The 13,530-nt window shown below is 39.9% G+C and overlaps 1 protein-coding gene across 1 annotated transcript in view; it reads right to left on the minus strand.

The window, feature by feature from the left end:
• Positions 1–10,321, minus strand: part of XK (X-linked Kx blood group antigen, Kell and VPS13A binding protein) — a 50,212-nt gene extending 39,891 nt beyond the window's left edge. Inside the window, exons 1-2 of the mRNA XM_004376943.2 lie at positions 10,005–10,321; positions 2,527–2,789 (exon numbers count right to left, since the gene is read on the minus strand). Coding sequence (XP_004377000.1) covers positions 2,527–2,789; positions 10,005–10,249 — 508 coding nt within the window. The 5' untranslated portion in view covers positions 10,250–10,321. The remainder of the gene's footprint in view (positions 1–2,526; positions 2,790–10,004) is intronic.
• Positions 10,322–13,530: the final 3,209 nt, after the last annotated feature.

The raw sequence follows: 13,530 nt of genomic DNA on the forward strand, positions 1-13,530 counted from the left end.
ACTTCTGTCTTTTATATCTCAAGACATTGCCTCAGGATACAATCCAATCTTGTAGACTGAGTCCTGCCTTACTAACACAACTGCCACCCATCCTCTCTCATTAACATCACAGAGGCAGGATTTACAACATATAGGAAAACCACACTTAATACCAGGAATCATGGCCTGGCCAAATTGATACACACATTTTTTGGGGGATGTAATTCAAACCATGACAAGCACCTACTGTTTGCTTGGGGCTGTGGGAGGCATTTTCACATAAATGTTAATCCATCACGGTCCAAGACCTTAGCTTAAGGTCCTAACATCATATCTTAAGAATTGTAGTCACCCCAGGTAACCTGGATAAAAGAGGGAGCTCTGACATGCGAGTACTCTGCAACCCACTCATAAATTAAGACCTTTTACCATCTAGCCTAAAATACAGACAGAAAGAGGATAAAATTCAGGGGAGTGAAATCAATAACAGTGATTTTTCAAAATTCCAAATACTATATGTTCTTATATATATTTTTTTTTACAACTTAGGCTTTTAACTCACTTTTGCTTATCTCTAGTAAAACTTAATCAGAATATCTAGTTTTCTTTTACCCATACTTTAATATTTGGAAGGGGTTATTTTCCCTTCTCACTTGAAGGCTTTTCACTTGTTTCCATTTCGAGTAGAGGTTTTTGGAAAGTTGGCTTAACCAAAACCTGCCCTCAATTTGATGATGTAAGACTAGCCCTAAGGTTATAAAACTGTGTTCATTTAAAAGCTAATCAACCTATTGATTCCTCAAAAAGTTGAACATGAAACTACCATATTAGCCAGCAATCCCAATCCTACGTATATACTCAGAAGTGAAAGCAAGAGCGCCAAAGTTCACTGCAGTACTTTTCACAATAGCCAAAATGAGGAAGGAAACAATTGAAATGTCTATCAACAGATGAATGGATAAACAAAACACCAAATATACATACAACGGAATTTACTGAGGCATAAAGAGAAATGAAGGCCTGATGCATGCCACTACATGACTGAACCTTGAAAACATCATGCTCCGCAAAAGAAGTCAGGTGCAAAAGGACAAATACTGTATGATCTTACTTACACGAAATAAGCAAATATATAGAAACCAGAGATTATTAGTGGCTACTAGAGATAGGAAGAAGGGGGAGAGAGGGAGGTTTTGCTTAGGGGAGCCCTGAATTTATGTTAATTATGGTAGAATAATTTAGAAAAGGATAGCCAGAATAGTTGCACAACATGAAGAATGTAATCAATGTCACCGAATTATATACATAGAAATTGTTGAACTGGTGAATATTTGTTGTGTATATTTTCACCACAATTAAAAAACAAACAAACAAATAGACAAAAACTGATCTACTGATGAGAACTTCAAGAAGACAGGAGAGTAGCCTTGAATCCATCATTCACCACAAAGAAGTTGTTAAAACCAACTGTCTCAGCTGGTTTAGAAATATCACTGAAAGCTAGAGGCGAAATCCAAACAGATCTAAAAGTACGTTTAGCCTATGGCAAACTGTATTTCCCAAAAATAGCTACAGCGGTTATCTGAATCTCATACCATCTTCCAGAATCCTGCCATTCCTCAACAAAAAGCAGAGTCTATTTCCCTCCTCCTGAACATGTGCGGAACTTTGTGACTGCTTCAACAAATAGAATGCAGCAGAATTGATGTTGGGTGACTTCCAAGGCTGGGTCACGAAAGGTGATATGGCATTTGCCTGACCCTCTCTTGCTCTTGGGACACTCACCCTTGGAAGCCCAAACTAACCCACGTGGAGAGACCAAATGGAGAAGAACTGAGGCCCCCAGCAACAGCCAGCATCAACCACAAGACATGTGAATGAATGACCCTTCAGAGGATTCTTCTTCTTGTGTGCCATTGAGTCAATTCCAACTCATAATGACCCTACGGACAGAGTAGAACTACCCCATAGGGTTTCTCCTAGGCTATAATCTTTACAGGAGCAGATCTTTTCTCCTGGGGAGCCACTGGGGGGTTGGAACAGCGAACCTTTCAGTTAGCATCCAAGCGCTTAGCCATTGCACCACCAGGGCTCCTTGAGAGGATCCTCCCATTAAAAACTCATTGCTGTTGAGTCGATTCCAGCTCAGAGTGACCCTATAGGACAGAGTGGAACTGCCCCATAGAGTTTCCAAGGAGCAGCTGGTGGATTCGAACTGCTGACCCTTTGGTTAGCAGACAAGCTCTTAACCACTGCACCACCAGGACTCCTGAGAGGATTCTAGCTCCCCATATTTGAGCCACCCCAAATGACACTGAATAAAATAAAGCATAGTAAGCTATCCTTTCTGAGCCCTGCCCAAATTACAGATTCACAAGTAAAATAAAAGTTGTTATTTTAATTTACAAAATTTTGGGCTTAGTAGCTGAACAGAGACTCAGGATTGAATGCATATATAAATAGGTTTCACCTGAAACAGAATGAACTGCATATTCTGCTTCCCATTTTGATTCCCAAACCCAGGCAGAAATGAAAAACCATACATACTTCTTCCGACAGTGACGTTCTGCTGCACGACACTTATATACAGCTGCAGAGTCAGCTGGGGAGCTGAGCCTAGGAAAGCCTGGATCACCGATGCCCGGCTGAATGCAGATCGGTGGGTGAATAGCTTGCCCTCTGCCTGGCCCACCTCCTTCTCAATCTCTTCTGAGAAGCCATTTTTGGGCATCTGTCGCTTCTTGGTGATGCTGACATAAGGCTCTTCCACATGGCCTGACTGACAGTAGATGCAGAACACTTCAAAACACCTGGAAACAAATCAGCGAGTGATGCTATTCAGAGGCAGACTGGACTGTCTTTTCTTAGTCACCCTGCTTACACTGAGCCTGATTCTCAAAGCCTTGATTTAATTACTCTGGACTTTAGCCGTTCCTCTAAAACTATCCACTCCAAGAACCAGTTCTTAGCAGGCAGGCCTCTTGAGGCTTGCAGGCCAGTGGCAATTAAGTGAGAAGCAAATCGAGAGGTGACACTAAAAGCCACTGAGGCAAGGGAGCCAAATCGAGCAAGGGAAGTGGCTCAGGCTCCAGTACCACAGAAAAATGTTAAATTCCCCTTCATGATATGTATTAGTTGTGCAGCCCTGGGCAAGTCACTTAACCCGAGTCCTTTCCCTCAATTATAAAACAGATAATACCTACCTTACCACATTGTTACAAAGGGAAGAGATAATAAACATATAAACACTCCACATCCTACAGATAAACCCCAAACTGTCCCAGTTAAAGCAGAAGCTATGGTCGGGGATCCTTCAACACAGAGCAGCTTGCCATACAGCATTCCCCTAGAAGACCACACACATTACCTATCTCTCTGTTCCCATAAGCCCTTAGGGGGCAGGGCTACAGTCAATCACACCTGGAGGCCTGCCAGTTATGTCTTATTTATGAAATTTCAAGCCTGCCCTAGGGACAGAGCCTCAGCCAGTGACCTCTTCTACACTGACAGAATACCTGCATTTTAAAACTGGACTTAACTCTAGGTAATACTTTAGATGCCGAAGAATTGATGTCTGTAATTTAATTCAAAGTGCGTAAAAAGGATGTATTGATCGATGAATAGAGGAGGGATGAATAATCAAAACAAAACTAAACCCACTGCCATCAAGTCGATTCTGACTTGCAGTGACCCTATAGGACAGAGTAGAAACTGCCCATAGGGTTTCCAAGGCTGTAATTTTTACAGGAGCAGATTGCCACATCTTTCTCCCACAGAGTGGCTGGTGGGTTCAACCCAGCCACCTTTTGGTCAGCAGCCAAGCACTTTAACCACTGTGCCATCAGGGCTCTTGAAAAGATGTATAAAAAGGGAATATAACAAAATGTTATACTGTAGAAATCTAGATGGGTACTAGGGTATTCACTGTACAACTCTTTCAACTTTTCTGTTTGAAATCCTTCATAATAAAATGCTGGGGGAAAAATGGGTTTCTCTAGGAGTGAGAAGAAATGCTCATAGCCTTAGGTTTAAAAATTGTTAAAGGACTTTCCTCCCCCAAATATGCATAACAAACTTATAATGCTGCCGGAAGATTTTATGGCTTCATCTGTTTTATTGAATGTTAACTTTGTACTCTTGCCCTGAGGTGACTATGGCAACGAGAACACATTTATAATTTGAAATAATAAAATAAAGCTTGATGTAAGAGAGAAGATGCAGGAACCTCTCTGATGAGTACAAAGCAGACATATTTTGTGATTGTTACCTTTCTTCATTTGTTCCTGGAAGAAGGTCCATAGCAGTGTGCATGTGCCTCTGTGTGTGTGTGTGTGTGTGTGTGTGTGTGTGTGTGGTTTATATGCTACATTTTGTCCATAAGGTCATAGACACATTATTACATGAAAACATGTAAAGCAGCCTGGACCAGTTTGTGCAGCTGAAAATAATGTTTATGAAGTTCAGGTCATGAATTCAAGCCCAACTGGTTCAAGTGAATTTACTCTGAGGAAAAACTCAGATCTATGACTGAGGACTACATGAGGCCTGGCCACTTCACACTGTTGGACCACTGACCAAAACAAAGGGTAGAAGACAGAACAGGCTGATCATTGTCTTTATCTCTCAAATGTTTGCTGAATGCAGACATATTCTGCTAACTGCTGCGGAGAATGCAAAGACAGCTGTATATCCCTGTCTCATTTGGAGGTGTTCACAATCTAAATTGGAAAAGAGACATATATATAATGAATATAAATAATAAAAACAACTAATATTTACATACCACTTTCAGTTTATAAAATATTTTCTCACTTACAAACCCTACTGCAAGAAACACAAATTCTTGTATCATGGCATTATTTATAATAGCAAAATTCAAGGAATACTCTAAAGGTTTCAGAAATAAAAGAATGATTAAATAAATCATAATATATGTATTCAATGAAACACTATGCGGTCCTTAAAACTGATGATATAAATACACATTTACTGATATATAATGGTATTGGTCATATTTTCTAAGTGAAAGAAACAAATTAGAACAGAATATATCTAATTCCACTTTTTGTAAAATTACATGTATTTATATAAATATACACAAATTACATGTACTATATAAATATATGCAAACAGTGGAGTGCTTGAGCTGGCTCATACTGACTCACAAGAGTTGACTGTTAAATAGTCCTGAATTTTGTGAGTCAGTTGAGCCAACTGAGTTAAACCATTATGTCTTGAAATTGGCTGTGATGGGAGTATTTACATCACGGAAATCAGTAAATGCTGCAAATCAGGGTGTAGCAGCATACCACTGTTAAAAATATTAGTAAGGCTATACAAAAAAACGTTAAGAATTGTTCTCTTTAGGCAATCAAATTAGAGGTTTTGTTTTCTTCTTTGTGCTTATCTGTTTTCTGTTGTTCTTTCCTTTCAACAAACGTGTTTTACTTGCATAATAAAATCAAGCTTAGAATTTTTAAACATTAAAAGAAAAAGAAGAAACACCAGCATATGCTAAGAGATGAATGAAACAAGGGTTCACAGGAACAAGCAAGTGTCTCAGGTGCTGAGGAAAGGGATGTGTAGAAGAGGAAGCATTTGCAGAACTGTAGATGAAATGGAACTTCAGTGATCAACCAGTGGGGACCCATTTCACCTCAGATGTGAATATGGAGGAAGGTCCCAGAATGAGTTAATGGCAGAGATGACCTTAAATTCCATGTAGTCCGCCTCCCAATCCACTGTTTTTCCCAGCTAATTAACACATTTGTCCTTGAATACTTATATTCAATAAATTTGTGAAACAAGGCCTAAGACCTCCCAATGCCACTGGTTAAGATAACTAACAAGAAACAAACTACTATTCTTGGAATTCTGCAAGACTTATCCAATTACCCCAACTCTGTTTTTTGCTTGGGAGGTTGTCTAAATAAGGCTATAAATTAGATATTTTCATCAAAATAATTCAAGGTTGCTTTTCAGTATCATGTAGACTAGAGGTTGGCAAACATTTTCTGTAAAGGGCCAGAGAGTAAATGTTTTCGGTTTTCCAGGCCATGGTCTCTCTTGCAACTACTAAACTTTGCCACTGTAGCACAAAAGCAGCCATAGACAATACTGAACAAATGAGTATGGCTGTGTTCCAATAAAACTTTATTTACAAAATCAGGCAGTGGAAAGGATTTGGCCTCTGAGGCATAGTTTGCTGATGCTTGATGTAGATAATCAACAGGCTGATCCTTTTTTTTTTTTTCACTTTATCCCATTTTTCAAGTATCACATAGCTATAGCTGAAGGAATTTATTCCTTAGCTGAAACCATGCGTGTTGGTGCCAGCACGAATAAGTTGTGGTACCAGAGTCCCCTAAGGTGATTGATAAAAATACTTTTTTTTCAAAAGAAATACTGATTATGAATTCCTATAAGGTCCATTATCTGCGTATAACAGATGTACTCTGCAAGGCCACACAAAAACCAAACTGGTTAAATAGAAAGCACCATGTGACCTTTGTAAAGCCACTTGCTAAATCTCAGTGAGTCTCAATTCCTCAACTGTAAAAAAAAAAAAAAAAAAAGAGATAATGACAGTTTTACAGTGGATGAAATTAAATTCTGTATGTAAAAGCATTCTTGAAATGAAAAAAAAATTCTTCAAATGTAGGCTATTATTATTTTAAATTCTCCTGAAAGTTTACTATAGAGAGAAATACTATGGTGAACTGTTTTTACAACATTCTATAAAGATTATTATAACTTCTTACCCTTTATTTTATAAACTCAGATTTTTCATATACCATTTTCCTCATTATACCAGTCACAAAAAATAAGGAAAAAATTCCTTGAGCTTGTAACATATTTATTCTTTCTCCAATTAACTTGTAAAACAATATAATTATAGAAGAATGACAAATAGCAACATTTGTTTAAATGTTCTTTTGGTAACAGGGTTTTTGGCTTTGTTTTGTTTTATTTTGTTTTCCAGAATACCTATTATCCACAATAGGATTTTTCTTAAAATAGAAAACACACACACACACACATTAACTGAAGGCCTTATCTAATGTTCATATCATTCAAACCCGAGAATATGATCCCAGCCTTAATGAGGAAACAATCATACAATCTGCAACTACAGTTTTAAATAGAAGACTGATATAAATGAAACAGGGTCCTCTCCCAGCACCTCCCCAAAGGGAAGGAGGAGTGGGGGCCTAGTTTGTAGTATTTAGCCCGAAATCATTACAGTATGTTAATGCATTACAGCTTAAATGAATGAACTCAAAAACAGTATCTCACCTAAAAAAAGTAGGAGTTTGGCTAGTACTACCCACTCAAAGGTAAATCAAGCTACACTTTCCAAAAACAATTCCAAAATATTACTAAGTCCAATTGGTAAGGGGGAAGAGACACACCATGACTCTCCTTTGTTTGGGGAAAATAATTTTGATACGTGTGTAAAGCTGATGTCCTAAGAGTTAAAACAGAATCAAATAGTCAGCAGGAAGAACTCTGAGTAAGATTTAAGTCATGCTAATATACAACAGCAAATTGCTTTTCTTTTTATCTGGAAGCTAAGAAGCTTAGAACCACATTTTGTATATATCGGCTCTAAGATCATGAGTCCAATATCTCCTTGAAATAAATCAGCTGTGTTAAAATGAGTCTTTGTTAATGGAAGGGGGTTATTTGTTGCTTTGGTTTTTTATGTTTTGTTTTTCCCCTAGGAAGCCAATGAGCCACTCAGAACCTTCTGTTGAAACCTTCTATATAACTGAGAAGTTATCACTTAAAAGCACCAAACTTTTTCTTTCTTTAATAAAGTTAAACTATTTTTTATTGAAAAAATGAAAAATAACAGAGAAAAACATATGATAAAAGAAAAATTATATACTTTCCATATTTTTAGGTGAAACTTAAAATCATACACAACCCCACTATCCAGAAATAACTGCTCTTAACATCTTAGTATATTTCTTTGAGCTCAGGTTTATATCTTCCATATCATTTTTATACATAATGTTATATTGTTAGCTTTGTCTGCGGTTACGCTTAGTATTTATATGTATTTTAAATGGCAGCAATGATAGGGTATTATAATTTACTTGGGTGACCATTTAGGTTGTGTTTTTTTTTTAAATTTTGCCTAGATGACCCAACTTCTTCTTAATTTAACATACAACTATTTATAAAATATATGGCACACTCCTCTGCCTTCTTACACAGAGCATAGGAAGCATAATTAACCTGACTCCATTTCTAAGAAGCTGTGTGAATGTGATCTGGGGTCTCATTTTCCTCATCTATAATATGGGAACAATGACATCTACCTCGTGGTGAGGATTCAGTGAACTGGGCCATATAAGTACCTGCCAGACCACCTAGCGCGAGAAGCACTTGAGAAATGTCAGTTCCGTTTTCTCTGTAACCTCACTTAAACATCATGAACATTAATGTTTCTTTCCACAGATGAGGAAACTGAGGTTAAAAAATGCTAAGTGTCTTGCCCAAAGTCAGATCACAGTTATTTTACTGAGCTGGAATATAATCAGGACTACAGGGCCTATTCGGCTAGGGAGGGTTAGCTCTCCTGGCACTAAATGGTTCTGGGTTGCAGGGCTTTTTAACCTCTACACTCTCCCTTTCCTTTCCTTCCCACCCCCCTGGGGACTCTTCCCTGGCTATCAAGACTCCAGTAGCAACTTTTTACTCCTGCCAGTGTACCTGTTGCTCTGCCTTTCTAGGATTCTGTGGCTTCTGGAGGCTGAGAAGCTTGTTCACCAAGTTTGTCATGACTGTGTAAACTGTAAACCCTGGTGTCACAGTGGTTAAGTGCTACGGCTGCTAACCAAAAGGTCAGCAGTCTGAGTTCACTAGGCACTCCTTGGAAACTCTATGGGGCAGTTCTACTCCGTCCTATAGGGTCACTATGAGTCGGAATTGACAGCAATGGGTTTGGTTTGGTTTTGTGCGTAAACTACAAGTCAATATTGTGAGTGCCAGCGGGGACGGTTGTCTTTAAGTGTGAAAATTTTTGTAATAGGGCATTGTAAAATCTATCTTGCTACTAGACTTTGTGTATTTCTGTGTCTGTGTGTGTGTGTGTGTGAGAGAGATTTCCTTGTAGTAAAAATTCCTGGCTAGCTCCATTTTCTGACAGCTGAGGTGTGTCTCTTCCCTTCCTATCGCTTCAAATTCCTCTGTCACTCATGGCTAAAGTTCAATGTTATAAATTATTTTTAATCTAGACACATATCCTTTGTTTTGTTTTTCTGATAGAGAAAGAACCTTAGATAAACGGAAGTCCACTTCATTACCATGTATTTTTACTTGCTGTTTAATACAAATTAGTTTCCAGAGATGTAAGGAATAGTTTATCTTTACTAAACACACAGCAGGTTTTTGTCTTCATGGCACATTGTGTAGGAGCTTTAATGATCATGTTTATAAGCTGACCCGGGCCAGAAGACATTTCTACAAGCCCATGTTTCCCCATCATATTCATAAAAACACCAGGAGACAAGAATGATGCGTTGATTTCTAGAGTTCTGTATGAGAACTAAATAAAGGAACTAGGAACAGTGCCTGGCACACAGTAGGCGCTATGCATATGATAAAGAAAATAAATTAAATAACCTGTACACTCTTTGGCTATAACGGCGACTCAGAACACACTTCCCAAGGGTTTGTGACGACATAAACCAATCCTGCCAGAGCTCACATGACTGCAGAAAAAGCGTGTTTTACGAGATGGAGGCACATGAAATTGCCGTTTGGGTTGGTCAAATTCAGGGAAGATTGGCAATTTCATATGGTACCATCCAACAGAATGCAGTATGCCTCAGCTCTATTACCATTATCCCAGGATTCTGCCTCATTCTTGGGCCGGCATGGTGGGGCTGGGGAGCTGGGCGGGCGCAGCCCCTGGTCCAGCCACCTGTCCCTACCGGAAGGCCGAGTTCCTCCCCCCATACCCTCCCACCCCCGGGAGCGCAGGTGGAAGGCAGAGGTCGGGGTTCCGCACGCACCTGAAGAGGGGCCCGAGTTGCAGCAGGTGCAGCAGCAGCACGAGCGGCCTGTCGCGGCTGAGGTCGCGGTGCACGAAGAGGAGCGTGAGCTGCACGAGGGCGCAGGGCAGCAGCGAGAAAAGCAGCGTCAGCGCCTGCCACATGCGGTCCCCGGCCGAGCGGTAGGTGCTGCTCAGGTACAGTGCCACCGTCGTCTCGGCCATGAACAGGAACACGGACGCCAGCACCGAGCCCGGGAACTTCATCTCCGCGCGTCAGCGGCTCGCACCAGCGGCGGACGCGGCGGCCCAAGGGGCCCCCCGGCATGCCCGTCCCCGACCTGCGTCGCCGCCGAGGGCACCGGGACCCGCCGGCGGGCCTGGACTCTGGAGCTGGGCCTAGGGGCGAGCGACGGGGCTGGGCTGGGGCTAGAGCGCGGCTCCGCTGGGACACGCCCACGCGCACCGTGCGCCGCCCGCGCGTCGCAATGCCCGCGGCGTTTCTGTGGCGACAGTCCCCGGGCGGGCCGCGAACCCGCGGCCCCGCCACAGCTCGCGTTAGGACCCCAAAATGATCTAGCGGGTCCTGCTGGCTCCGCGCGCAGCCTCTGGGTCCTAGAGTCCCGTGGCCGGCGCTTTCTTTGAAAAACGTTCTCATCCCTTTGTAAACCTGCACCAAACAAGGCCCAGAATTGGGGTCTAAACGCCTTTTCAGTCCAGTGTCTATTTTCTGGGCCTGAGAAAAGCCTGATTTTTCAAAGGACCAGTGTTTCCTGTCATTTCAAAACAACCAGACCACACAGATGCTTTCCAAAGTGCTTGCGCATTGGCATGCACCCACCACAAAGATGGGAAGGATTTAACTTTTTCACCGTGGCATATAAGCATGCCCCTTAATTTTCCAAATACAGTTGTCTGAAGTGTTTTCAATAGTGAAAGAGCATCAGAGGTAATCTCTAGGAGCCAATGCCTTCCAGCCCAGAAAAAACTGCCTATAAAATGTATTCCTCTATAACTGTGACTAACTCAGACAGGGCAAAGACCACAGCCTTATAAGGAAGCAGTTGTGTAGCCCAAGGCATACCTCAGTCTGCTAGTGTGTGCCAGCCCCAATAACACAACTCATTTTCACCCAATGAAATGGTGACCACCTTTTGGACCCACCTCTGCCCTTCAGAACTTGATCAAGACACTAAATCTCTCTCAAACTCAGTTTCTAACCTGTTCCATAAAGGAATGAGACTTTAATAACTATAAGATCCCTTTCCCTGCTGAAATTGGGTGAATCCATCAATCTTCAGCCATCTCTGGCATTTTTCTATATAGGAAAATGATGTAAGCACAAATAGATTGTGAAGATTCAGTAGGAATCATGACAAAAAAATGGAGAGGGAAAGAACGTAACGGGTTTTTTTGGGGGTGGGGGTTCTTCTGTGGCATGAGAAATCTGTTCATAAGGATTTAGGGAGGATTCAGCTGACAGCTGAGAGGTACCAGGACTTTTCTCTAAAAGGATTACTAATGCCTATTTATAGAACCCAGCAGGCCACCATGTCCTGGATCAGGATACACACACACTCAGACAAATACAGAATCGGCGGCAACACTCCACAGAACATTTTGTGTAATATTTTATTTGACACTGCAGTAAGCTTTAAATGGGAAATTAATTAGTACCTTAGAATTATTCATTAGAACACACTCAATATTTAGCATTAGGTTTTATTTTAAGGCAAAGGATTATCACAGGTTTTATATTAATAAGTAGACTGTACTCAAATGTGAGGGGCGAGGGTAAGCCAATAAATAACATTGCATTAAGTACTATAAAGTCCAGTTTATGGGGAATCATTTTCTACAGTACAAAACTAATACAGAAAGCGCATTTGGAAAGATCACAGTGTTTAGAACATCGTAAGAGCAGTTTTAAAAACAGTAAGGTGCATGTCTAAGCTTCTGTCTCAGTCTTGCTTCTAAAGAGATTTCATTATGCCATACAGCAAACCCCCTACGTGGAGGGGAAGCAACATTGATTGACTCTAGTACTTCCCCCTGCAGGAACAATCAATAACAAAAGCTAAAATCTGAAGAGCATTTGCAAGTTTATCCTTCTCAGTCTGCACACTAGCTAACTTGCCCCAGTGAACGTACCTTTATGTATTATCGTTGGTCATTTTGTTCTTGAGACTACATACGTTAGAGCTTATGATTGCTAGTTTCCCTGTCAAACACCTAAATGGATTTTGACTAAAGATAAATTTAATATCCTGTATTGTATTATACTTTCTTGGTAAGACTGAAACATCCATTATTTTTTAAAATATTATGTATATAATAGACTTACAGAAAATTTTTTTGGTATAATAATATGTAACATACCAGAATATTTGAGAATTTGGGTTTATTATAAAATACAGTACTACAACATTTTGTGATATAGTAATATATCTGACAGAATGTTCTGCTCTAAATTTAGACCTAACTGCTACAGATGTGTCTTTGAAAATGCCTCAACCAAACCCATTGCCATGGAGTCGATTCCGACTCATAGCAACCCGATAGGACAGAGTAGAACTGCCCCATAGGATTTCCAAGGAATGGCTGGTGGATTCGAACTGCTGACCTTTTGGTCAGCAGCCTAACATGCTTAACCACTGCACCACCAGGGCCCCAAAGAAAGATAATAATTAGCAAAAGGGCATAGAACCTGTTTTGGCAAATAGGCATTTTTAAAAAAGCCTCTAATTTTATGTGCAAGTCTTTTAAAATTTTAGTTATGTACAATAAATAACTGATGTTGTATTTAATGGTAATAATGGACATTAGGATTTTAAGGTGATAATACCTAATCTCTATTGTTTGCTGTACTGTTTGTTTTTTATAGTTTTATGTTTTTAAATCTGCATTTGTGCTGAGGCAAATGTATTGCAAAGAGTACAATTTTATTAATAACACTAATTTATTGAGCAGTTCTTTGCAATTCAATAGTACTTTAAATAAGAGTACTTATTCATTCCTAGGTACAATTAGGAATAAGTAGATATATTATATTGGCAGATTATTTGTTTTTACCCCCCAAAATTATTAAAGCATTGCACTAATTTGTTGCTTGTGAAGTGTATCATTAGGAACGTGAGCTTTTTTTTTCTACTGATACAATCATATTTTCATGAGTATTATGAATTGTGCAAAAACATCTTTGTGGTGAAGTAAATTCTGTTCACTTGGAAAATGCACATTTCAAAACTAACATGTGGTGCTTGACTCAGTATATGGCTTTGCAAAGTGTTTCCTCTAATAATAAGATTCTACAAAATCCATTTTTAAATTGTTGTTAATTTAGCGCCATTAAAATTCAGACTTTCCTTCTGAGCAGAGCTCCCCAGATGTTTAAATGTGGGAAAGTTGTTAGTCTTTCAGAGAATGGGCTGCTCTTCCTTGTCAGACAGATTCTAAAACCAAACTTACAGTATTCCACTCCTACTCCTGGAGAGCCTATACGAAACTAATGTTATACTTCACTTTTTTTTTTTTTTTCTGCATAGCCC

The sequence above is a fragment of the Trichechus manatus genome, unplaced genomic scaffold, assembly GCF_000243295.1.
Source record: "Trichechus manatus latirostris isolate Lorelei unplaced genomic scaffold, TriManLat1.0 scaffold00046, whole genome shotgun sequence".
Classification (NCBI taxonomy): Eukaryota; Metazoa; Chordata; class Mammalia; order Sirenia; family Trichechidae; genus Trichechus; species Trichechus manatus.